Genomic DNA, 24486 nt, shown 5'->3' with positions numbered 1-24486 from the left:
TGAAGACGTTCTCCTTGGAGGCTGGCCCCTCTAAGGTCTTTGTAGCCTTTGGAGATGCAAAATCATTAGTTTTTGGTACTTTTTCTGCTAGGCAGTCCCCACCCACGAGTTTGGCACCTTCTTTGGTCTCTTCAATGTTGTCTAAAGGTGACAAAGTACTTCTGGAATCAGACCTTAAGACCTGGTCATCTTGGTTCAGGGCCTCCTTTGTTGAATTTTCAACTTCTCCAGGCATTACTACCATGTTATCAATTGCTTTTCCATTTCTCAATATGGTAATAGCCTTGGCATGCTCTTGACCTCTTGGATTAACCTCAGTTTGACTTGGAAATTGGCCTTGTCCTCTCTCCATTCTATTTAAAATAGTAGCTATCTGTCCCACCTGAACTTCAAGCTTTTGTTGACTCTTTTCCAAGTTTGATTGGCTTTGTTTCAACGTTGCAACTTCATAATCATACTTTTCTGTTCTCTTCAATATTTGAGCCAACATATCTTTAATGGAAGGGTCTTCTTGTTGCACATGGGGTGGTTGATAAGCTTGCTGATATTGTCTTTGTTGTGGTTGAGAGATTCCAGCTCCTTGATTATTGCTCCATGAGAAGTTTGGGTGTTGTTTCCAACCCGGATTGTAAGTATTTGAATAGGGATCATTCCGAGGTCTCCCATTAAATGCATTAACTTGCTGCACCTCATCTATCATAGGATTTGTTGGGCACATCTCAGTCTCATGGGCATCACTAGAACACAGAGCACAGACTTGTCTTGCCACCTTACTCACCAATGGTGTCAATAACTTAGTTAATGCTGCTACTTGCTCCTCCAAACCTGACCTTGTTTGAACTGCATACATGCCTCCTCGTTTTGTTGATGAAGAATTCAATGCCCTAGGATCTCTTACACTGTAATCCCAATGCTGAGAGTTCTCACAAATAGTCTCAAAAGCCTGAATAGATTCCTCTGGAGTTTTATTCATCAAACTTCCACCTACTGTGGCATCGACCATTCCCCTGGTCTGAGGATTTAGTCCTCTATAAAAGTACTCAACCTTTTGGTAATCTTGAAAACCATGGTGAGGGCATTGACGAAATAACTCCTTGTAACGCTCCCAACTTTCATGAAAAGGTTCATCCTCAGGTTGAGTGAAAGTAATAATAGTTGTCAGTAGAGCACTTGTCTTTCTTGCAGGGAAGAATTTTGCAATGAACTTTGATGAAAGATCTGCCCATGAATTTATTGATGCTTCAGGAAGAGAGTCAAACCAATCCTTCGCCTTATCCTTTAGAGAGAATGGAAATAGTCGAAGTCTAATTTGCTCTATGTTAACTTCCGTATAATTAAATGTTGAGCATAAATTGAAGAACTCCTTGACATGCTTGTATGGATTCTCATTCTCTTTCCCATAGTATGTTGGCAAGAGTTGAATAGTTGCTGGTCGAATCTCGAACTGCTGAGTTATGGGTGCTAAGACGAGACAAGTAGGCGCGGTGTAGTCTGTAGGAGTAGTATAATCTCTCATGCGCCTTGGTGGTGGTGGGGTGGTGGATTATTATTATTCTGAGGATCTTGTCCATTGTTTAGAACCAAACCAGCCATCCTATCAGGTGGTAATCTACTGCTCAGTTGTTGCCTTCGTAGATGTCTAAGTGTCCTCTCAAGTTCGTGATCAATAGGAAGAAGATCTGAGTGTTGTGATCGTCTTCCGTGCATAAGCCTTCAAGAATTAGATTTGTGTACCTAGAGCACTAGAACACGAGGTTAAATATTGACTTTTAGACACAATGACTAGGAAAAGTAAGCCTAACTCAAATTGGAAAAGGAAAAGAACAGCTTATGTCTAAACAAAGGAAAAAGAAATCCTGTTTTGTCAAGGTAAACTTCCAGGTTTGCACACTGTCCACTCTTTTGATGATTTCTCCCTGCTCAAAACTCGGAATCCCAATCCGCTTTTTGCGTTGGAAACTAGACTTCGGTATCTTTCCAGTGATGTATGATACTCCTACACAAATACGAAAATATCAGTTCGTAATCAGCTTTGCAAAATAGTTCCAGAACGTAAAAGAAATAAAAACTGGACTGACTTATTTTAACACAATTTTTTTTTTTTTTTTTTTTGACTCCAAAAACTAAATAGAATCTTGAATAACAAATCAAGCTAACACAACTAGAATTAAATTAGGAATTCAATATTTTAAATCAAACTAAATTATCCCCGGCAACGGCGCCAAAAACTTGGTGGAATTCCTGCAAGTATACAGGGTGGATGTAGTATAGTAATGGAAGAGAAGGGGTTGTCGTTCCCACGAGGATATTAAGTCAATTCACAATATGAAAACCTAAATTAATTAAAACCAAAAACACACAAAACAAGAAACATGAATCGACTAAAACAAACAATGACTCAAACTAGGATTTATGATTTTCACGGTTTTGAAAGAGTTTATGATAATGGGAAAATTATTCAAAAACAGAAACTTAAAATGTAAATCTAAATAAATTGAAATTTAGAAGAGAGTCTATAATGATTAAAGGTAAGAATACGATGATGATGAGCCTAGGGTGTCGGAATCAACCACAAGCAATCTTATCTACGTTTTGAACCAACCAATGAATTCTTTCGTTTCTTTTGATAACAATTCCCGTATCTAAGTTCAGGTACGACACTTAGACCATAGTTTTCCTTAAGTGTATGATTCTCTCCAGGTACGGCAGAGGTCGTATATCCTAGCATGCAATCTATCCAGGTACGGCATAAATTTAACACACAGGACTCATTACGTTATAGAAAACAAGGGAATCATGCAAACCATTACTTCAGGTACGACAATAATGTAATTCACAATTCTTTATCTCATGAAGCTAATTTGAATTATATTGCAGGTACGCCTCAAATTCATCTTCTGATAACTAGATGCAAAGCCCTAAAGGTCGCGAATCAATAGAACTTTAACATAAGCAACAATTCAAGCAGAGATTAAGAATTTATCAAAAAGAAATTATTAATCCATCAATTGAATATCAAAACATGTAAATAATCATGCTAGGGCCTCATCCTAGCCCTAGAAAAGGAGTTTAGCTATTCATGTTCAGAGAAAACATAATAGAAAATCTTTAAAACATAAAAGAACTTGTTAAATGGAGATGGAAGGTGAACACGTGATGGCAGCAGCTTTCTTTGGTGAAAATCTGATATTGAATGGTGTATCCTCTATCTTGACACATTCTCCTTTTATAAGGTGCAACTTTTCCTTTTTGCTTTAGGCCTCTGGAACTCCTTAATAACTTAGCACAAAAGAAAGGTGATGTGGCACCCTAAAATTCCAAGGAAACATATGTTGGGCTCTCAAACGGTCCATAATGCTAGATCAATCTTCTCAGAATTTTGCTAAGTCATTCAGGCCTTGAAAACTCGAGCTCTTGGAAACACGTCGCAGATCCGCGTATCGACTGAACTGCCTGTACTTAAATGGCCATATCTCTCTCTAGAAATATCGAAATCACAAACCGTAAAATTCTCCAGAAACTAGACATTCAGAGCTTTCCGTGCATATAAGGGTCGTCTTCTGGTTATCTCTGGATCGGTACAGTTTAATCCTCAAAGTTAGCCATTCTGCAGAGGCTGCTTCAGTTTTTAGGATTGCAAAGCACCTTCAATCCTTTTCCTCTCTTTTTCCTTCTTTTTGTCATCCTTGCTCTTCATACCTATAAACACACTAAACTAAGTAAATAGACTATAAACAAGGAGAACTAAACATAAATATCAAGATTAAGAGGCACAACAATATAGGAAAATATGAGCACATCATGCCCCGCGTTAGGAGCTCCTTGTGTTCTTCAACCTACCCAAAACCTAGGATGTTCCATCCAGGCTTTCATAGACCAAAGACACGAGGTTGCCTGAGATTAGGCCATAAGGCCTACACAGGCAGTGAGATTAAGCCATAAAACTAAGATCTAGAGGCTAAAGTGAGAACGTATGGAGAAGATTTGAGAAATAGAAGGAAGAGGAGAAGGGTTTGCAAGGTCATTTCTGGGTAAGCCATGTTTGTGTAAGTTCTCATCTCTCCAAGATATTGATATTTATAGAGGCTTGCCTTAGTGGCTTCAACCCTTGGATATGGGCAGTTGAAGACGTTTCAACGCCATCAATGGGAATATCAATGGAATTCAATGGACTTTTCAAGATTATCTTTTTGAAACTGTTTTTGTGCAGTTAAAGCAAGAATTGAACAGAGCTATTACCTACGAGATAAAAGAAATTTGGGCCAACCAAGTGGGCTAAATAATTAATTTATTGATAGTAATATTGTTCATACAAATTAATGGGCATCAGAAGCCTAAAAATCCTAGGCCTTCATGAGTTAAGTGGAGGAAAAGTTCATCCAGACGAAAGCTAGCATCAGCGGCAGCTTGTGCGGCCTATTGGGCTGCTACATGAGCTTGGGCCAGGTCATGGGTCAACGTCTCAAAAGTGGCAATGGGCTGCTCCAATTGAGGTTCAACTTGGGCAAGCCTAGCCGTCACATCAGTTAATCGGGCTTGAAGATCCTGGATCTGGGTCCGCAGGTGGTTTCTCTCGAGAGTAAGATCCCTGATGAGACTAGCCCGGTCACCCAAGAAATCACGCGCAGCGTCCGTCTGTTGAGCAAGAGTCTGGTAATGTGTCTAGGTCTGCCTGGCCTGCGCGGTCGCGACCGCCCTTTCATTAAGCCCTTGGGGAAGATCCTGCAACAGCTGGTCAACCTCTAGAAATTGATCTTCAGTGATAGCCCCCTCACGGAGAAGTACCCTCAAATACTCTAAAACTCTAGCGAGTGCGCCAGGAATCAGGATATCAGGGCCCAAGAGGCGACGAAGGCCTTCTCTGGCATCGTCTACGACCCTAGGAGGGGTCACTTCGAGCACACAAGCTAGCCGTTCTAAAGTGGACGGAGGCGGTTGCTCAGCGACAGGAGGGGCCTCAAGAGTCTTCGCAACAGGTACTGCCTCTGGCGATGGCTTAGGGTTTTCCCCTGCTCCCCCGGCTTCAAGGGCTTGGGGGCATGGGGGGCAGGCTCCTGACCAACCGTATCGAGGACAGGTTCAGCAGGATTCTCGACCACTATCTCTCCGGCTATGTCAGCCGCTTCCTCGTTTGGAATAACATTTGGGTCCTAGAAGGAGGCATTGTTAGAATAACCAAGCCAGGAGTTAAGGATAAAACATTTTGTTAATAGAGGTACCTCTTCAACAGGTGGCTCGCGAAGAATTGCTGTGGGCACAGGTTCTTGGGCAACCTCATCGGACGTTGGAACTGAATCAAGCGCTGCTTGTCCCAGAAGGAGGGATGCAGTTGGTTGCTCGCGGAAGATGTTTGGGAGCGACATTCTTTCTTCAACCTCAGGCGAGCTGTCATCTACAACCTGTATTGGGACCAGAGCCAACTGCATATTGTTTGCAGCATCAATTGGAGAGGGAGGATTATTAGAACCATTTGGCTCTTGGACTTGCGAACCAGACACACCTTCGCCAGCAGCTGAGGATCCTTCCCCAACTTGCCTTGATGACCTACGACGAACCTGCAGAGGAGAAGCGTTATAGAATCATACATAACAAAACAAACTGTCATGGCTCATTTTAGATGGGTATTACCAGTCGGTCAGCGACTGGTTCATCTTCGGCCCATAAATCAGTCTGGGGATCAGCGCGACTGCGTTTGCGGGCTAACGCGGCAGCAATCTGTCGGGATTAAAGTAAAGTCAAAATAAGCTTCGAATAAGATATCAGAATTATGAGATTTTTAGACAAGAGCATTACTATTTATGGGTCATCATTGTCAGAAGAAGAGTCTTCGACTTCAGGCTCCGTCACTATTGCTTTCTTCTTCGTGGCCTGACCAGTGGCCGGAGAAGAGTCAACTGCATGACCGCCAGAGGGTGGCACACTTCCTTGGTGCGACAAAGCGTGAATAAAAGGGGAAAAGCAGACATAAAGTAACGTAAAAAATATGAGACAATTACCTCTGGGGGAGGCTCACGAATGACGATCCCAGCCTGGACCGGGCGCGGGTCGCGGGGCAGGTTCAGGTAGCAGAGGTCGCGCCTCATCTTCAGGAAAGCGAGCAAGTAACTCGGTATCAGCATCATAAGGATATCTTAGCTCTTCAAAAATGGTGTCCCCAGCAGTTAACGGAAACTTTTGACCACCATTGATCATAATCTTCAGCAGTCCCATCCACGGGGTCGATGTTATTAGCCCAGTCAGGGAGATCAACCAGTACAAGCATGCTTTGTACTGACGGAGGCCCAGTCAAGGGGCCAATTCTGCGCCAAGAAGTGTTGTACTTCCAAGCATCATAGAGGGGGAATGGCACTAGTTGGATAAGGCCAAACTGGCGAGTGAAGTGATTGGGAGCGTAGAGCTCATAACTGAGTTCATCAAATGCAAGCCTAATATCTTAATAAGAGATCACACGATGAAAAGCCAGGCGCGCGCAATCACTATAATTAGGAGCCCCAGGAAGGAACCCATTTTCAAGAGGAGTGGGGAATTTCCTATTGAGTACTAAGACACAGTAAGGCATTTCGTGCAGGAGGTACAAATATGAGAAACACTCAGAATAGGGTAGGGATATGTACCTCGCCTAGCGACAAAGCCATTGACCAATAAGGGCGTCAACCTGTGGTAGTAATGAAATATCGTCGCGACGGAAGAATGGAAAGTAAGTTTGAATCCAGAAATCAAGGATCCAAAAAGGGCCAGAGATGCTAGTCTCGAAAGGATGCATGGTGGCCTGGTATAGAGTACGGTAGAGGGCACCCAACACTGGTTGTCCAAACCCCACGCGGCCATTGTAGAGGGTTGTGGCCAGGAAAGTCCAAGGACCAATGGGCTTATTGGCGGAGATACAGAAGATGAACTTGCAGAGCCAATACTTCATAAAAGCAATGCCACCAGTCGCATTGTGTTCTTTGTGGTAATAGGCCAGCCACCGCGGATAGGAGCTGCTATGAACGCCACGACCAGTTTGGGCCATGATTGATGAGAAGTTATCAGAATAGAATTCGCCATGCAGATAGGGTTCACCATCGATGGGCAATCCAGTAATGGTAAGAATATCCAATAATGTAATACTCATTTGGCCAAAACGGAAATCAAAGGTGTTGGTGGCAGTATTCCAAAAGCAAAGGAAGGCAGCAAGTGGCGAGCGATTGCCACCGCGAGGAAGGCGAAAGCATAAATCAATGGTTTGGGTAATACCTGTTGCGTTCCAGCGAGCCAGATCTCGCACTCGCACTTCGCGATACCAAGAAAGCTCCGCCGCCCTGATCGAGGATGGCCAGTACCCTATTTTCGCTCAATGTTTTTGGGCACCCTAACTGCTGAAATCTTTAGGGGTCCTTCGGAGGGCCAGAATGGGTCGACTGATGGGCAGGCAGTAGAGGGCAATGGCGTCGTCTGGAATGGAATCTCGCGGTGTCGGGCCCAGTTCGACATGTTGATTTGGGAGCCTGAGAAGCAGTGGTCTCTGGATATTGGTGTGGAGACGACAGCGAGCACCAATTTCGGTTCCCCAAGTGCGAGCAGCTTTCTCGTTGAGTTCTTCCTCTTGATCGATAACTATTTTCTTTGGAGGAGCCATTTCTGGGTTTCTGTAAGGAGAATTGTTTGGGACAAAGAGTTTCTGGGTTTTAGGACACTGAAGAGTTTATGATGTGACAGGTTTGGAGTGGCTGCGGGATTTAAATAAAAGATTTTGTGAGGGAAACGATGCGACGAAAAGACGTTTTGCCAAGCGAATAGACGCAACCCTAATTAATGATATCGTTTCGGTCATCAGACACATCGTTTTAGCCCCCTTCAATCAATTACATTCTTGTGGGTCCGATTTAAGGGCCTGGGGGCCAATGTTTGAGCCCAAAAGTAATTTGGCAAGATCCTTTAGTGGATTTAGCATAACAGGCCGATAGCTGCGGCCCAAAAATAAGTCTACTTGGAATTGGGTTACAGCTTCGCCCATTTCGAAACCCATAAGGAAAACGAGCCCTTGTTGGAGTCAGGTAGCGGAGATTGAATAGGAAACTTCAATCAATAATCCTTCTATGGTAAGGAACAGTCGAAACCCTAGGTATAAATACCAGGTTTCAAGGACAAATCAAAGACGACTCTCAAATCAATCAATCCCTCGGATTATCAAGCCTCCCCGGAGCAAACCTTCAACCTCGTTGAAGGTGACCGTACTTCTAGTCCTAGTCTCTCCAAAAGCCGACTGTTAGTGCTACTGCCACCGTTACTACCAGCGAAGCAAGGGTAACGCCCTCGCAACCCCCGCGAAGCTAAAGTTACGCTTTAGCAAACCCTGTGCTTTCTCCAAACTTCCCAGTGATTGCTCTGCTCAACCTACAACGTTGAGTATCGATTCGGTGACGTGAATAGATCACAACCAAAGCCCTTATCTGTAAGGCAAGAAGTCTTTTCTCGGAAGGCAGGAAAAGAGCCTTGTGAGGAGGTTGGTGCTCTCCTCGTCCACAACGCTTGATCAAGAAGTCAGGTCAAGAGACGCCCCGACGACTGCACCCCACGGTGCTGGCACGCTCGCGCATTCAAAAGAGACAGTTTGTACCCCACTAATTTCCGTGTCAAACAATTAATATCCAAAAATGCTTCATTTACCAAGGGAAAAAAAACCCCGAAAAGAGCCCTGAAAAAGAAAAGTTAAGTGCTCATTTTAGTGTCAGAACACCTTTCAGTTCTCGCTCTCATTCCAGCGATAGAGAATGAAGACGAAGAAGTTTTCAAAGCAGCGAAGGGCTCGTCGCTCTAAAAGGTCCAAGCTTTCGCAACTGCCAAGTAATCATTTTTAATTCCTCTTGATTCTCAGAAGTAAATGATTTTGGGTTTTACATTCTGTACAGTATTTGGTGTCCGGCTACTGAAAAATGCAAAACTTTTATGTATTTTTGTGTTCCCGAATATTTGTGAATATAAAGTTTCCTTCTTTTGTTTGAACCCGAACCCAAACCCAAACAGACCCTTTTCTTTGAGAATTTCAATTTTCTGTTATTCTGTTTCCAATATTTTATTTTAGTTTTACATTTTTATTTCCTCTTGGCTTTCTCAGCTCAAACCCATGAGACAAGGAGAGTAACTGAAGAAGGGGTGAGCCCTCTTGTTGAGAAGTACTGGTTTCAAAGATATGATCTTTTCTCGAGGTATGATGAGGGAATCAAGTTGGATGAACAGGGCTGGTACCCTGTCACTCCTGAACAAATTGCAATTAGACAAGCCAAGAGGTGTGAAAACGCAACTGTCGTTATTGATTGCTTTGCCGGCGTCGGAGGCAATGCCATTCAATTTGCATCACTGTGAGTTCCCTAACACTGTTTTTGGTCTACTCATTTGGTTTTGTTTGAATGTATCACTAGTGAGTGGAATGTTGTCCCAAGTTTTGAGTGTGTTTGTTGTGACTGCCGAAAAGTTTCTGTTAAAGTTTCTGTTTAGCTTAGGTGTTGATTCACAGTTGCTTAACTACCAGTTCGACAAGTTCTTAGCTTTATGGTTTACATGAGATAAAAGGTAAAAAAAAAAAAGAACATACATGCATGATGCATTGAAGCTGGTAGACATTTGTTGCTTGCAATTTTTTATGCTCACCGGAGTTAGAATTTTGCTGCTTGATACTAAGGGTTTATTGTAAATTAGGTAGAGTGAACTATAAACGCAGATGCAATGATGAGGGCCCTAATCTTGTCTCGACATTTTTGTAGGTTATCTGCGTATATGATAGTAAAGTGTTTTTTTTTTTTTGACAGTTCTTGTCACACCCCGAATTTTGAATAAACTAATTCAAAATCCAAAGCATGAAAAATCAACTAGAACACAAGTCACTCAAATTTCAAATCTCAAATTAATTATTACAGCTCACTTAGACAAGGTAAATATGTAAAGCTCAAATTGAGCATCACTCTCCTCACAATTTACAAGCTGTAAAACTAAAACCATACTCTAATCCGCACGATCTCCGCCCTGATTCTCCTAACCTGCATGATTACCCACTACACAATTTGAATAGTATACCGGGATTGCAACAACACCAAACCCGGTAAGCTTTTGACAGCTCGTGAGTAAATAAGAAAGGAATGTTGATTTTATAACATATGTATTTTAACTCAAGTAAAAATCAACAATCAAAACATTTGTGATGAAACGTCAAACAAAACACGGGAAATCCACAACGAATACTTTTCCACACTCTTCTAACCACAATATCACCACTTTGGTCCATCCCAACTATTTGGACCCAACACCAAAAACACGTTAGATTTCTAACAACATCGTTATCTGTCACCTCGGTTAAGGCTTAAATAAACAATATACATCTCGGTTATTATTTAACCGGCGTTCTTCAGACTCCCTGTCCTCAGAGCACTACATCTCGGTTATTATTTAACCGGCGTTCTTCGGACTCCCCGTCCTCAGAGTACTACATCTCGGTTATTATTTAACCGGCGTTCTTCGGACTCCCTGTCCTCAGAGAACTACCTTCCAACACTCTATACATCCCCCAATATCCATCATAAAATCCACATGACTCAGTAATCATGATTATCACATATAAATATGGTAAGTCACATATAAATATGGTAAGCCACATATAAAGTCACATATAAATATGATAAATCACATATAAATGTGATAAGTCACATATAAATATGATAATGTCACATATAAACATGATAAGTCACATATAAATGTGATAAGTCACAAATAAATATGATAAGTCACATCTCAAATCATAATAAATAAATCACCACAATTCCACACTCTTCGATGTCACACCATTCCACATATAATCACGTAAATATATATATACGTAACCACCCACACAGGAATGACCACTAATACCAACAATAGTTCACGCATAAAAATCGTGAAATTCATTTTGTATAATTAAAATCATTTTACTTACCTATGGACCGTAGCTGATCAAGTCCATGTGATTAAAAACAAATATTTATTCCATAAATATTTTTCACACAATTACGACAAATAAATTAATTAAAAGTAATCGGTTCGTAATATGAACCGCGTGAGGTTTACTCACCTTTAATCCAGCTGCGTCTTCTTAACAGCGCAAACAATGATTCACAATCGTCCACCAACTCAAACCGTCAATCACCTAATCAGATACGATCTTAACTTAGAAAATAATTCATAAACCACACAAATACTACAATCCAATGGTCGGATTCTAAAATAAAGACGATCCAACGGTCGGATTCGAAAATAAAGATGATCCAACGGTCGGATTCGAAAATAAAGATGATCCAACGGTCGGATCCGAAAATAAAGGTGATCCAACGGTCAGATTTGAAAATAAAGACAATCCAACGGTCGGATTCGAAAATAAAGACAATCCAACGGTCGGATTCGAAAATAAAGACGATCCAACGGTCGGATTCGAAAATAAAGATGATCCAACGATCGGATCAAAATTAAAGATGATCCAATGATCGGATCGAAATTAAAGATGATCCAACGGTCGGATCCTCACGGATCGCCCTTAGGATCATCCTCCAAAAATATCACGAAGATCAAACGGTTGGATCTTCCTGAATCATCCTTATAAACATCTCCACAAAATTTCATGAAAATCCGACGGTCGGATTCTCACGAATCGCCTTCCGAATCACTAAATCACAATTATACGAAGATCCAACGATCGGATCTTCGCCCGTAACCTCACAAAGTCACCGGGACAGTCATACGATCAACATATTAAAATTTGAAGTAAAACCGATGGTCTGATCTTCACATATCGAAAACCGAAGATAAACGTAAAAACGTAAATCCACTATTTATCAACTTTTTCTAAAATAACGTTATAATATATCAAAACGCTCCTATGGATGCATAGATGAATACACTGAAAACAGAACACAAAAATATGGCCGGACGAGCCGCCACGCGCCGCCACAAGCGGCGGTCAAACCGGTGGTCAACTGCGGCGGTCAACGCCGGGTCAACCACCTCCGATGCAAAAGTCGTCAACTACAAACTTCTTCAAAATGAAAGGGTGATCAACTTTCATACCTGGAGCTAAGTCTGGTTCGGCCTACATCGTCCTAGATCAAGCTTTGAAGTTCGGATTAATCTCAGCCGTCTGATCTGATCTGATTCGTTTAGAACCGTCGGCTTCAATCCTTGATCTACCACTCTATACTCAAAATCGTCAAGAAAGAAGGGTATGAGGATGATCAGGGGGAAGAGGACAACCCAAAAACTCGAAGAAATTCGTCTGGGGGTCGCCGGAAGTAGGCATTCCGATCGGGTCCGAAATGATCAGTCTGTGTCGCTCCGATCTCCACTTGAGGGCGGCGGCTGGGCAGGGCGACCTTGGGGACTGGCTGGGCGGAGTGAGGCGAGCCCGGGGAGGGCCGGGTCCGGGGATGGAGGTGCCCGGAAAAGGGTCGTTCGACCGGGTCGGGTCAGCTGGTCGGCGAAGGTGGGGAGGGTTTCGAGCGAGAGAGAGAGCGGAAGGGGGGAGGGACTGTTCAGCAAAATGGACAAATTTTCGTCCTTATGAAAAAAAATCAGAATTTCCCTATTTATAGAAAATTCCCAATTTTCAAATATTCATAACTTAATCATACCAACTCCGAATATTACGTTCCACATATGCACACGATCGTATTGACTAGCTCTACAACTTTCATGAAGGAAATTTTCCCAAATTCGGTACGTATAAAAAGTCACTTTTTGAGACCCCCCTAAATGACTTCGATTTCAAAATAAATTTGTTCGAACTAATTTCACAACTCCTCAAAGTTTCGTACTTCCTTCCATGACCACGAAATCATTCTAAAATGTCCTCGGAAAATAATATGAATTTTCGGGGTATTACAATCTACCCTCCTTAAAGAAATTTCGTCCTGAAATTTAATCGCAAGTTTATTTCTCCCGATTAAAGTTTTCTGTAGTTTATACAGAATAAACTGTAGAAAACTACAAGGATACGACTCGACGTATAAAAATACGTCTGTATATAGAGCGTATACACCAAGGATACGACTCGACGTATAAAAATACGTCCGTATACTGAGCGTATACACGATTCAAAAATAATGCAAGAGGTAAGGCTCGAACTCCCGACCTCTAACACGAAGGTTTTGCTCCCAACCACTGAAGCAAGAGCTGTTTTCATTAATATAAACTCATGTGTTATATTTATTATGTCAAGAGCGACATAAATAAATAAAAGGGAATGCAAGGTTTTGAACCCTTAACCTGTTGTACAAAAGCTTTGCCCCAAACCACTGGAGCACAAGCTGTGCTTAATACAATGTGTACAAATTTTATACTTTTTATGTCATAAACGAACATAATAAAAATAAACGAGAGGCGAGGTTCGAACCTCGGACCTCTGGTACACAAACTCAGCCTTCAACCACTCGAGCGCGAGCTGCCCACGTTATTATCCATACCATTACTGTTTTCAACAATCCAGCCCAAAACACCCAAAACTGTTGCAGAATCCGGCCCAATGAATTACACCAACCATTTCAGAAACTCAGCCCATCGGGCCTCCACCCACAACTACAGTGAGTGCATTGATCCGAGACAAGTCCAGGTACGGCCCACTTGCCACGGCTTATCCCTTCCGTAATTTACGGCAGTCCAATTTACTTTCGGCTAAAGCTGTCTGCCACAGTGCCTCGAGATTCCCTCGGTCCCCTTACACGCTCTCCACGCGCCAACAGCTTTTCCGTGTTTTCGGGCAACTTTAATCCAACGCGTAGAATGAATCACAGAGATCGTCCATCCAACGGTGGAGATCTGCTCACCTCGTTCTATAAATAGGTGCATTCTGAGGAAGCGACTGTTCACTCCAAAGGAAAAGAATATTAGTGGTCATTCCTGAGTGGGTGATTACGTATATATATATTTACGTGATTATATGTGGAATGGTGTGACATTGAAGAGTGTGGAATTGTGGTGATTTATTTATTATGATTTGAGATGTGACTTATCATATTTATATGTGACTTATCACATTTATATGTGATTTATCATATTTATATGTGACTTTATATGTGGCTTACCATATTTATATGTGACTTACCATATTTATATGTGATAATCATGATTACTGAGTCATGTGGATTTTATGATGGACATTGGGGGATGTATAGAGTGTTGGAAGGTAGTGCTCTGAGGACAGGGAGTCCGAAGAACGCCAGTTATACATATTTGGTGACGTGTCAATACCTTCCGAGTGATGGCCCGTTTGCAGCGGATCCCCATCGTGTGCTCTTCGGTATTGGCTAAGTCATTGGGTATGTGTGAGTGTTGGGAGTTGTTTAGGCCGCTAAGTCGTTTTAGGAACGTGAATACCTTCCCTGTAGTATTGACTTGGTTAATATGGACTTGTATTTGACTTATACTGTGTTTTAAGTGTTATACGTGTATTAGCCAAGCATACTATACTTCTTAGGTGTTGGATATCCGATCGTTGGATCATCTTTATTTTCGAATCTGACCGTTGGATCGCCTTTATTTTCGGATCCGACCGTTGGATCATCTTTATTTTCGAATCCGACCGTTGGATCGTCTTTATTTTAGAATCTGACCATTGGATTGTAGTATTTGTGTGGTTTATGAATTATTTCCTAAGTTAAGATCGTATCTGATTAGGTGATTGACGGTTTGAGTTGGTGGACGATTGTGAATCGTTGTTTGCTCTGTTAAGAAGACGCAGCTGGATTAAAGGTGAGTAAACCTCACGCTGTTCATATTACGAACCGATTACTTTTAATTAATTTATTTGTCGTAATTGTGTGAAAAATATTTATGGAATAAATATTTGTTTTTAATCACATGGACTTGATCAGCTACGGTCCATAGGTAAGTAAAATGATTTTAATTATACAAAATGAATTTCACGATTTTTATGCGTGAACTATAGTTGGTATTAGTGGTCATTCCTGAGTGGGTGATTACGTATATATATATTTACGTGATTATATGTGGAATGGTGTGACATTGAAGAGTGTGGAATTGTGGTGATTTATTTATTATGATTTGAGATGTGACTTATCATATTTATATGTAACTTATCACATTTATATGTGACTTATCATGTTTATAGCTGTTGGCGCGTGGAGAGCGTGTAAGGGGACCGAGGGAATCTCGAGGCGCTGTGGCAGACAGCTTTAGCCTAAAGTAAATTTGACTGCCGTAAATCACGGAAGGGATAAGCCGTGGCAAGTGGGCCGTACCTGGACTTGTCTCTGATCAATGCACTCACTGTAGTTGTGGGTGGAGGCCCGATGGGCTGAGTTTCTGAAATGGTTGGTGTAATTCATTGGGCCGGATTCTGCAACAGTTTTGGGTGTTTTGGGCTGGATTGTTGAAAACAGTTGAAACAGCTTGGTTTAAATAAAAATAATGGTATGGATAATAACGTGGGCAGCTCGCGCTCGAGTGGTTGAAGGCTGAGTTTGTGTACCAGAGGTCCGAGGTTCGAACCTCGCCTCTCGTTTATTTTTATTATGTTCGTTTATGACATAATAAGTATAAAATTTGTACACATTGTATTAAGCACAGCTTGTGCTCCAGTGGTTGGGGGCAAAGCTTTTGTACAACAGGTTAAGGGTTCGAAACCTTGCATTCCCTTTTATTTATTTATGTCGCTCTTGACATAATAAATATAACACGTGAGTTTATATTAATGAAAACGGCTGTTTTAAGTCTAAGTAGGCGGGACACTTAAAGTTTTGAAATAGAGTTTGATTTTGGTTGATAGATAATGGGGAGAATTAGAATCAACTCTTTGTTAATGATCTTGGACGAGAGTGTGTTTCTGTGGTTATGGATTTTAGGTGAAATGGTTAAATACAATTTTGGGTATTGATGATAGTGACATGATTGGGTATCCATAGTGGTTCAAGTGAATTACTATGCGGTATGGAGTTGATTCGATGTATGAATCGTAAAATCTTAGGGTTTGAATTGAGGTATGTTGATGGAGCATTTAATTGATGAAATGGTTGAGATTTTATAAGTGTTGTAAGTGTAACTCTAAGGTGAGGGTTTTCCTAGTCAACTCAGGAAGCGTTTAGTTTTATTAATTCATAATTCTAGCGATGGAATTGTTTGTGCTCGGTTTGACTCAGAGGATACTAGCTAGACCACTGGGTGACTAAATTGATTGTTGGATTTTGAAATAATTGTTTTGTGATGCATTATTTTGATTGAGGCGTGCAGCATAGTTGACAAAGGTTTTGAAAGAGTAAGGAGTGACCAAGGTTCGACCCTTGGTGTCGTTGTTGGTTGTTTAAAGAAATTACGACATGCATCCAATCTTATTGATTTAGTTATATTACAAAATAAACAAACTGAGGACTATGCTATACTAAGCTAAATCAGTGGCTCCGGATGGGTTGAGGCTGAGCTCAAGAGAAACATGAGAGCCACTGTTGTAACCGCCTGAGCCACCGGAATAGTAACCAAATGCGCTACCTTCCTCGGATGTAGTCTTCGGGTTACCAAGGATGTCTTCACCGTGCATGGGGAACAGGGGAAGAGTCTCGACCTCCTGGTGATCTCCTCCTCCTCGTTCCATGAATGATTGTCCTCCTGTTGTACAAAAATAGGTAGTATTGGTATTAGCGTTGAAATGTGAGGAGGAATATGGGTCAACACCATAGCCGACGCATGACCCAAGGGTTAGATCGATCAATCCATCATCACCAGTAGAACCAGTGGAACCAAAGTTGAGATCCATGGATCTGCCACCATCAGTAGAACTTGTGGATCCAAATTTGAGATCGAGAGATCCACCAACCCGAACGTTCCGAATTTCCTTCAACTTCTGCCTCTCACGAGCCTTGAGGTTCTGGAACCAAAAGAAGACGTTCTTGTCCTTGATCTGCCCATACGGTTTCAGATGGAGACAGATCCCTTGAATCTGCTCTGGAGTTGGGTTTTTAAGCGCCTTGTCGTAGTAAAGCTCCTGGAGGATTCTTAGTTGAGCTGGTGTGGGAGTCCACCGGTTATTGGTTGGCCTAATAGGCGTGTTGGCACTACTCCCGGCTGCTTGGTTGCTTCCTCCCTCCTCAGTTGGTTGCTGTTGTTGTAGTTCCATTTGTTGCTGGGTTTGAAGCTCCATTAGTTGCAGAGTTTGTGGTTCCATGGTGATGGGTTGAGAGGATGTGATAATCGAAGATTAAAGTTGTTGAGTGTTTGAGGGAAATTGTTGTTAGAAGGATTGAAGTTGATGAAGTGGTGTTGGAGATCTGAAAGTTCATAGGAAAGATGAGACTGAATCAACTTGATGGAAGAGAAGATCGGGAGGAGAAGGAATTGATGATGAGTGAGGGAAGGACTGGAGATTTGAGAAGAGAAGGCTGAAGAGTTTGAGAGAGAATGGCTAAAGCTCGGAAGAAAATTAATCACCACAATTCCACACTCTTCAATGTCACACCATTCCACATATAATCACGTAAATATATATATACGTAATCACCCACTCAGGAATGACCACTAATACCAACTATAGTTCACGCATAAAAATCGTGAAATTCATTTTGTATAATTAAAATCATTTTACTTACCTATGGACCGTAGCTGATCAAGTCCATGTGATTAAAAACAAATATTTATTCCATAAATATTTTTCACACAATTACGACAAATAAATTAATTAAAAGTAATCGGTTCGTAATATGAACCGCGTGAGGTTTACTCACCTTTAATCCAGCTGCGTCTTCTTAACAGCGCAAACAACGATTCACAATCGTCCACCAACTCAAACCGTCAATCACCTAATCAGATACGATCTTAACTTAGCAAATAATTCATAAACCACACAAATACTACAATCCAATGGTCGGATTCGAAAATAAAGGTGATCCAACGGTCAGATTTGAAAATAAAGACAATCCAACGGTCGGATTCGAAAATAAAGACGATCCAACGGTCGGATTCGAAAATAAAGATGATCCAACGATCGGATCAAAATTAAAGATGATCCAACGGTCGGATCGAAATTATATGATGATCCAACGGTCGGATCCTCACGGATCGCCCTTAGGATCATCCTCCAAAAATATCACGAAGATCCAACGGTCAGATCTTCCTGAATCATCCTTATAAACATCTCCACAAAATTTCATGAAAATCCGACGGTCGGATTCTCACGAATCGCCTTCCGAATCACTAAATCACAATTATACGAAGATCCAACGGTCGGATCTTCGCCCGTGACCTCACAAAGTCGCCGGGACAGTCATACGATCAACATATTAAAATTTGAAGTAAAACCGATGGTCTGATCTTCACAGATCGAAAACCGAAGATAAACGTTAAAACGTAAATCCACTATTTATCAACTTTTTCTAAAATAACCTTATAATATATCAAAACGCTCGTATGGATGCATAGATGAATAAACTGAAAACAGAACACAAAAATATGGCCGGACGCGCCGCCACAAGCGGCGGTCAAACCGGTGGTCAAAGCCGGGTCAACCACCTCCGATGCAAAAGTCGTCAACTACAAACTTCTTCAAAATGAAAGGTTGATCAACTTTCATACCTGGAGCTAAGTCTGGTTCGGCCTAGATCGTCCTAGATCAAGCTTTGAAGTTCGGATTAATCTCAGTCGTCTGATCTGATCAGATTCGTTTAGAACCGTTGGCTTCAATCCTTGATCTACCACTCTATACTCAAAATCGTCAAGAAAGAAGGGTATGAGGATGATCAGGGGGAAGAGGACAACCCAAAAACTCGAAGAAATCCGTCTGGGGGTCGCCGGAAGTAGGCATTCCGATAGGGTCCGAAATGATCAGCCTAGGTCGCTCCGATCTCCACTTGAGGGCGGCGGCTGGGCAGGGCGACCTTGGGGACTGGCTGGCAGGAGTGAGGCGAGCCCGAGGAGGGCCGGGTCCGGGGATGGAGGTGCCCGGAAGAGGGTCGTTCGACCGGGTCGGGTCAGCGGGTCGGCGAAGGTGGGGAGGGTTTCGAGCGAGAGAGAGAGAGCGGAAGGTGGGAGAGACTGTTCAGCAAAATGGACAAATTTTCGTCCTTATGAAAAAAATCAGAATTTCCCTATTTATAGAAAATTCTCAATTTTCAAATATTCATAACTTAATCATACGAACTCCGAATATTGCGTTCCACATATGCACACGATCGTATCGATGAGCTCTACAACTTTCATGAAGGAAATTTTCCCAAATTCGGTACGTATAAAAAGTCACTTTTTGAGACCCCCCTAAATGACTTCGATTTCAAAATAAATTCGTTCGAACTAATTTCACAACTCCTCAAAGCTTCGTACTTCCTTCCATGACCACGAAATCATTCTAAAATGTCCTCGGAAAATAATATGAATTTTCGGGGTATTACAGTTCTGTATCTTGAATTCTGTTGGGATTGCCTTATAGAGTGGAGATGAGGAGTTGAACCTTTGGTATATTCAAGGGCCATTCCTGCATTGGTGGAGATACTTTTGAATTTTCATAAAGTTCTGGTTTGTGTAGGAGGCTAGGAGCTTAGTATCTTTTTTTCTTTTGTCTCTCAGGTGTTATCATGTTGTTGCTATTGAAATTGATCCCCTTAAAGTTAATATGGCCATTAACAATGCAAGAATATATGGAGTGGAAGATTACATTGATTTCATTGTTGGGGACTTTTTCCAACTTGCACCATCATTGAAGGTACTGCATTCCTATCTGTACTAATTGCTGAGAATCTTAAAAGAATTCCTGGGAAATGATGTTCCGATTATGAATGTGCTTTTAAAGAAAATGGCATGTGTATTAAATTCAATAAATTGTCAGTTTGAGCTTCCAAGGTCCTGTCATTCCGATACCTTTACTTTTCTCATTCTTCATGTCTTAAATTTCTGCAGGATTTTTAGTCATTTTTATAGTTTATCCTTTTAGTAAACTGATTGACTTATGGGTTCAGTTGGTTCTCGATATGAATGTATAGAATGTTTCTCAGGGTCTATCAATGTAAAGCTTGCCTTCTAATTTTTTACTCTACTATTTTAAAGTCATCTGTCTGTGAGGTATTCTAAGCGGATCATGTCTTCATGTTACTTGCTCAAATGAAACTCCATTAATTTAAATAGTTAATTCAATTATTTGTCTTGTCATGCTTCCTGCTGACTACCTAGTAAACTGATGTCTGAAAAGTATTTTGCAACAATCAGATAAGGGATCTTAATAATACGATACTTGAGTACATCCAGAAAGTATAAGTCGCTATTTTCTCCTTTTGTTCATCTAATGTATGGTAATTGTATGTATGTCGTATGTTAACATATATTGCAGAATTTTCCATTTTGAACACAATTTCAATCATTGTAACTGATTCAGGCCCAGTTTGAGATAGCTTAGCTTAAATCATAAGTAGTTGTAGCTCTTTTTATCGATTTTTATAAGTAGGAATTGCAATAAGTTGTTTTATTAAATTTCACTATAAGTTAAGCAATTTTTTACATTGTAAAAGCTATGTCAAATTGGGCCTCATTGTCTCCCCAAGATCAAAGATAGGAGCGATATAATAGGCTTAAAATAACAAAAATCGCAAAAGGAATTTGCACGTCAATAGAAACGTGATTCAAATTCTATCATGTAAACTGACCACACATAATCTCGAAAAACTATCATGAGCTACTAGAGTTCTTCATACATGCTCTGCATGTGTAATAGATTTTTTTAAAAGATAATTAAAAAATAGGGAAATTCGTTCAAACAGTGTCTGAACTTTTCCAGACTATTAATTTTCATACCTATACTTTGAAAAATGTCATAATGGTACCTGAAGTTTTGGCCCCGACCTAATTTCTGTATCTAGCAACAGTAAAGTCGTCAAGGGCGTTAAATTTTGAGGGGTAAATCTGGAACTTCAGGTATTCTCAAGGGAAAATCTTCTAAACAGTGTCTGAACTTTTCCAGACTATTAATTTTCATATCTATACTTTGAAAAATATCAAAATGGTACCTGACGATTTAAGCCCGACCCAATATTCATACCTAGGAACAGTAAAACGGTTGACTCCGTTGAACAGTACCAGAAAAGTATGCCAATAACTACCATGCCCAATACGAGATTCAAATACCAATATCAACATGGTATACTTAGATCTAAATATTCATATACCCGTATCCAGAAGAACTCAGGAAGATCGGCGTACGATGCCAGACTACCGCCAACAGTTGTGCTCAGACCCATACTTGATCGGAACCCGACCTTCATCTACATCGACGACCTGAATTCGGAATCGTCCTCCGACACCCCAGAACCTGACTTAGGGTCCCGCGTCAAGGCTGTCTAGCAGATTGCCCAAACTACGACATCCCGTTTTGACAGAGATCGGACCCAGACTTGACCCAAAGTGGAATTACCAAAATTTCAGATTCCTTTGCTATCAGACTCGTCGGATTCCAACCTAAAGCATTGAAATTTCCTTGTGCATCCACCCGAATAATCTCCATGATTCCAATTATCTGGTGAACTAGGCTTAAAACCGAGCAAACACTTGCAAACCAAACCATTTTTGCTGTTATAGCTACCAAAATTTCCACATGCATCTACCTAATCACGACTTTTCTTTCCTTCTTCTCTGTTGTCTTCTCCCAAACCCATCAAAAAAAGAAAAATTGAAATTGATTTCAGCTGCAAATAATTGAATTTGATTTTTTGGATTGTGGGTTTTGGGATTTTTGATTGAAATCGAAGCAGAGAAGATGCTGGAGAAGATCGCGTTGCCGGCGAAGCCATCACTGAGAGGGAATAATTGGGTGGTTGACGCCTCACATTGTGGATTCGATCTGTAATAGCGAATTCCAACATATCTTCTAGTACCAGAGCTTCTGTTAGGAGTAAAGAACCCGAGTTCAATTTTTTCTCCTGATAGAAAACTGAGGTAGGTAGCTGAGTTCTGCGGCTCTCAACTGAGGTAAGACGAAGACCTTTGACTTCTAGGTCTGGGGGGCAATATTTGAACCCAACGGTAGTTATTGACATACTTTTCTGGTACTGTTCAACGGAGTCAACCGTTTTACTGTTCCTAGGTATGAATATTGGGTCGGGCTTAAATCGTCAGGTACCATTTTGATATTTTTCAAAGTATAGGTATGAAAATTAATAGTTTGAAAAAGTTCAGACACTGTTTAGAAGATTTTCCTTTGAGAATACCTGAAGTTCCAGATTTACCCCTCAAAATTTAACGCCCTTGACGACTTTACTGTTGCTAGGTACGGAAATTGGGTCGGGGCCAAAACTTCAGGTACCATTATGACATTTTTCAAAGTATAGGTATGAAAATTAATAGTCTGGAAAAGTTCAGACACTGTTTGGACGAATTTCCCTAAAAAATAAAATAAAATACAGTTATTGCATAGAGAATAGTAGGAGAGAAAAGTGGAGATGGGAAAATTTATTTTTTATTTTTTTAATAAAAATCTATTTTGTAATTGTCATATTTATCATTATGATTTAATTTATTTTCAAAGTTTTTTAATCTTTCAAGGTTAAATCTGTCAAATTTTTTTATTTTGGCTAACAAACCCTCTTCTCTTAATAATAGTATAGATGAGTAATTTGGCTTGGCCTTCCCGAGTTTTTAGTAAATTTTTAATAAAAAGAACTTTTTTCTTAAAATGGTTTATCGTTAGGAGTTGGTTTTTGGTGGAGCGGCCATGTCATATGGCTCCACAGTTTTACGGAAAAGTATGCAGACCTCAAAAATATTTGTTTGTATTGATGCTTCCTTGTTAATAATTACTTAAATTGCCAAATTCAGATTTACATAATAGATTAAAACAAAAAAGGAGGTGTAAGTTGACTTTTAAGGGATGAATTTCAACCAGCTTATGCCTTCATATTTCACAAACAAACTGATCAAGCAGTTCTAAGGGATGTGAGTATTAGATAAACTTTTCCTTTTAGGAAATAGATTGAGAATAATTTAATCCGCTATGATACTTTTTCCTTTCAGGAATAAGATTGAGAATATCCTACGAATTACATGTTACCTGATTCCTTATTGGGTTTGAATTCCTATTCCAATCAAAATAAATTAACTTATCAGAAATTAAGAAAAAGTATGAATAAAAGTGGATAAGGGATTGTACGCAAACAGCCTAAATCCTATTAGTACTTCCTCGATTTGGTAATGCTGTATATCTATATAATGCATGACTGCCCCCTATGCCTTCTTCCCCTCGTTGTTCTCTGAACGTACTAATTCGGAAAATCATCGAAAAATTATAGATTTTAAACAAGATGCAAGCTGTCGAAGGTACACCATGTCTGCAGTTTCCCTCACCTCCTGTGCCGGTCATAAATCCTTACTTGGGTACAATGGAGTACTGCTGCCCATGCATGATCCCGACCCTCTTCCTATACCTGGCGTTATATATCCGGTTTGGAAGAGCAATTTTGTGCCTGCGTTTTCGCAGATTTGGAAACTAATTAGCCAAGGTGGCCGCTGGTTCGCTTCTATAGACACAGAATTCCCTGGCACAATTTATGATTGTGACAAAGGCCGTCTCCATGACCCTCTGTACAAGTATATGATGATGAAGAAGAACGTGAACGACACCAACATAATCCAGTTGGGTCTCACACTCGCAGACCTTAACCAAAACATCTACACCTGGGAGTTCAATTTCAGCGACTTTGATATTGACCGTGAAGATCACAAGCATATCAAGCGCTCAATTGAGTTACTTAAGCGTCACGGAATCGATTTCTGGAGAAACAAGGAGGATGGTATACCTTCGCATGAGTTCGCGAGAATGTGTCGGGAAGTTGGGCTGTTAGAAAACAGATTGGTAGAGTTGACATGGGTGGGTTTCCAGATCTCATCTGATTTGGGCTACTTCACCAAGATCCTCACTGGACAAAAGTTGCCAGACGATTTTGAGGAGTACAAGAAGGCTGAAAGGATCTACTTTGGGGATAGGGTTTGTGATGTCAAGGACATGATGAACTCGTTTCCGACACTGAAAGGCGGTTTGACCAAAGTGGCGGAGAAACTGGGGATTGCACGTGTGGCCGGCAAGAGTCACCAGGCCGGCTCTGATAGTCTGTTGACATATCTAAGCTTCATCAAGCTGAGCTCAATGTAACATGTCAGTATAGTTTATGATGACTTTAAGGCCGTTTTAATTGTTCATCTTGTTCTTTTTTCTTCTTGTATCTGACTTTATCTTTTATTTTTTTATTGAAGGCTGCCTACGTTTTTTTTTCTTTTCTTTTCTGAAAAGTAGAATTATATAGTGTTAAATTTGACATGTAGGTGTTATAACCCTCATATATTATGCCGTCTAATTTGAGTAATTTTCCCTGCTATCAACCCAAAAAATTGAAAAACAAATTTTTATCGGTAGCTCATTCCCCATTGTGTAGAAGGAATCAATCAATTGTTATTTCATGAGCTACCAACCACTACGAAAGTTACAAAGTGTGAAAAACTTAGCAAAAATTCTAA

General features: G+C 40.8%; 2 protein-coding genes across 2 annotated transcripts; one reads left to right on the top strand and one right to left on the bottom strand.

Moving 5' to 3' along the window:
• Window positions 1-30: 30 nt before the first annotated feature.
• On the bottom strand, window positions 31-1516 carry LOC112185196. The gene is made up of 2 exons (XM_040513630.1): window positions 174-1516; window positions 31-46 (listed from the first exon to the last, which is right to left on the bottom strand). The coding sequence occupies exons 1-2, from the start codon at window positions 1514-1516 to the stop codon at window positions 31-33; spliced, it is 1359 nt and encodes a 452-aa protein (XP_040369564.1).
• A 21783-nt stretch (window positions 1517-23299) lies between these two features.
• Window positions 23300-24124, top strand: LOC112185193 (probable CCR4-associated factor 1 homolog 11). Its single transcript, XM_024323399.1, has one exon. The coding sequence runs from the start codon at window positions 23300-23302 to the stop codon at window positions 24122-24124; it is 825 nt and encodes a 274-aa protein (XP_024179167.1).
• The last annotated feature ends 362 nt before the right edge of the window (window positions 24125-24486 follow it).

This window comes from Rosa chinensis, chromosome 2, assembly GCF_002994745.2.
Source record: "Rosa chinensis cultivar Old Blush chromosome 2, RchiOBHm-V2, whole genome shotgun sequence".
Taxonomy (NCBI): Eukaryota; Viridiplantae; Streptophyta; class Magnoliopsida; order Rosales; family Rosaceae; genus Rosa; species Rosa chinensis.
This window is presented reverse-complemented; position numbering and strand designations above follow the sequence as displayed.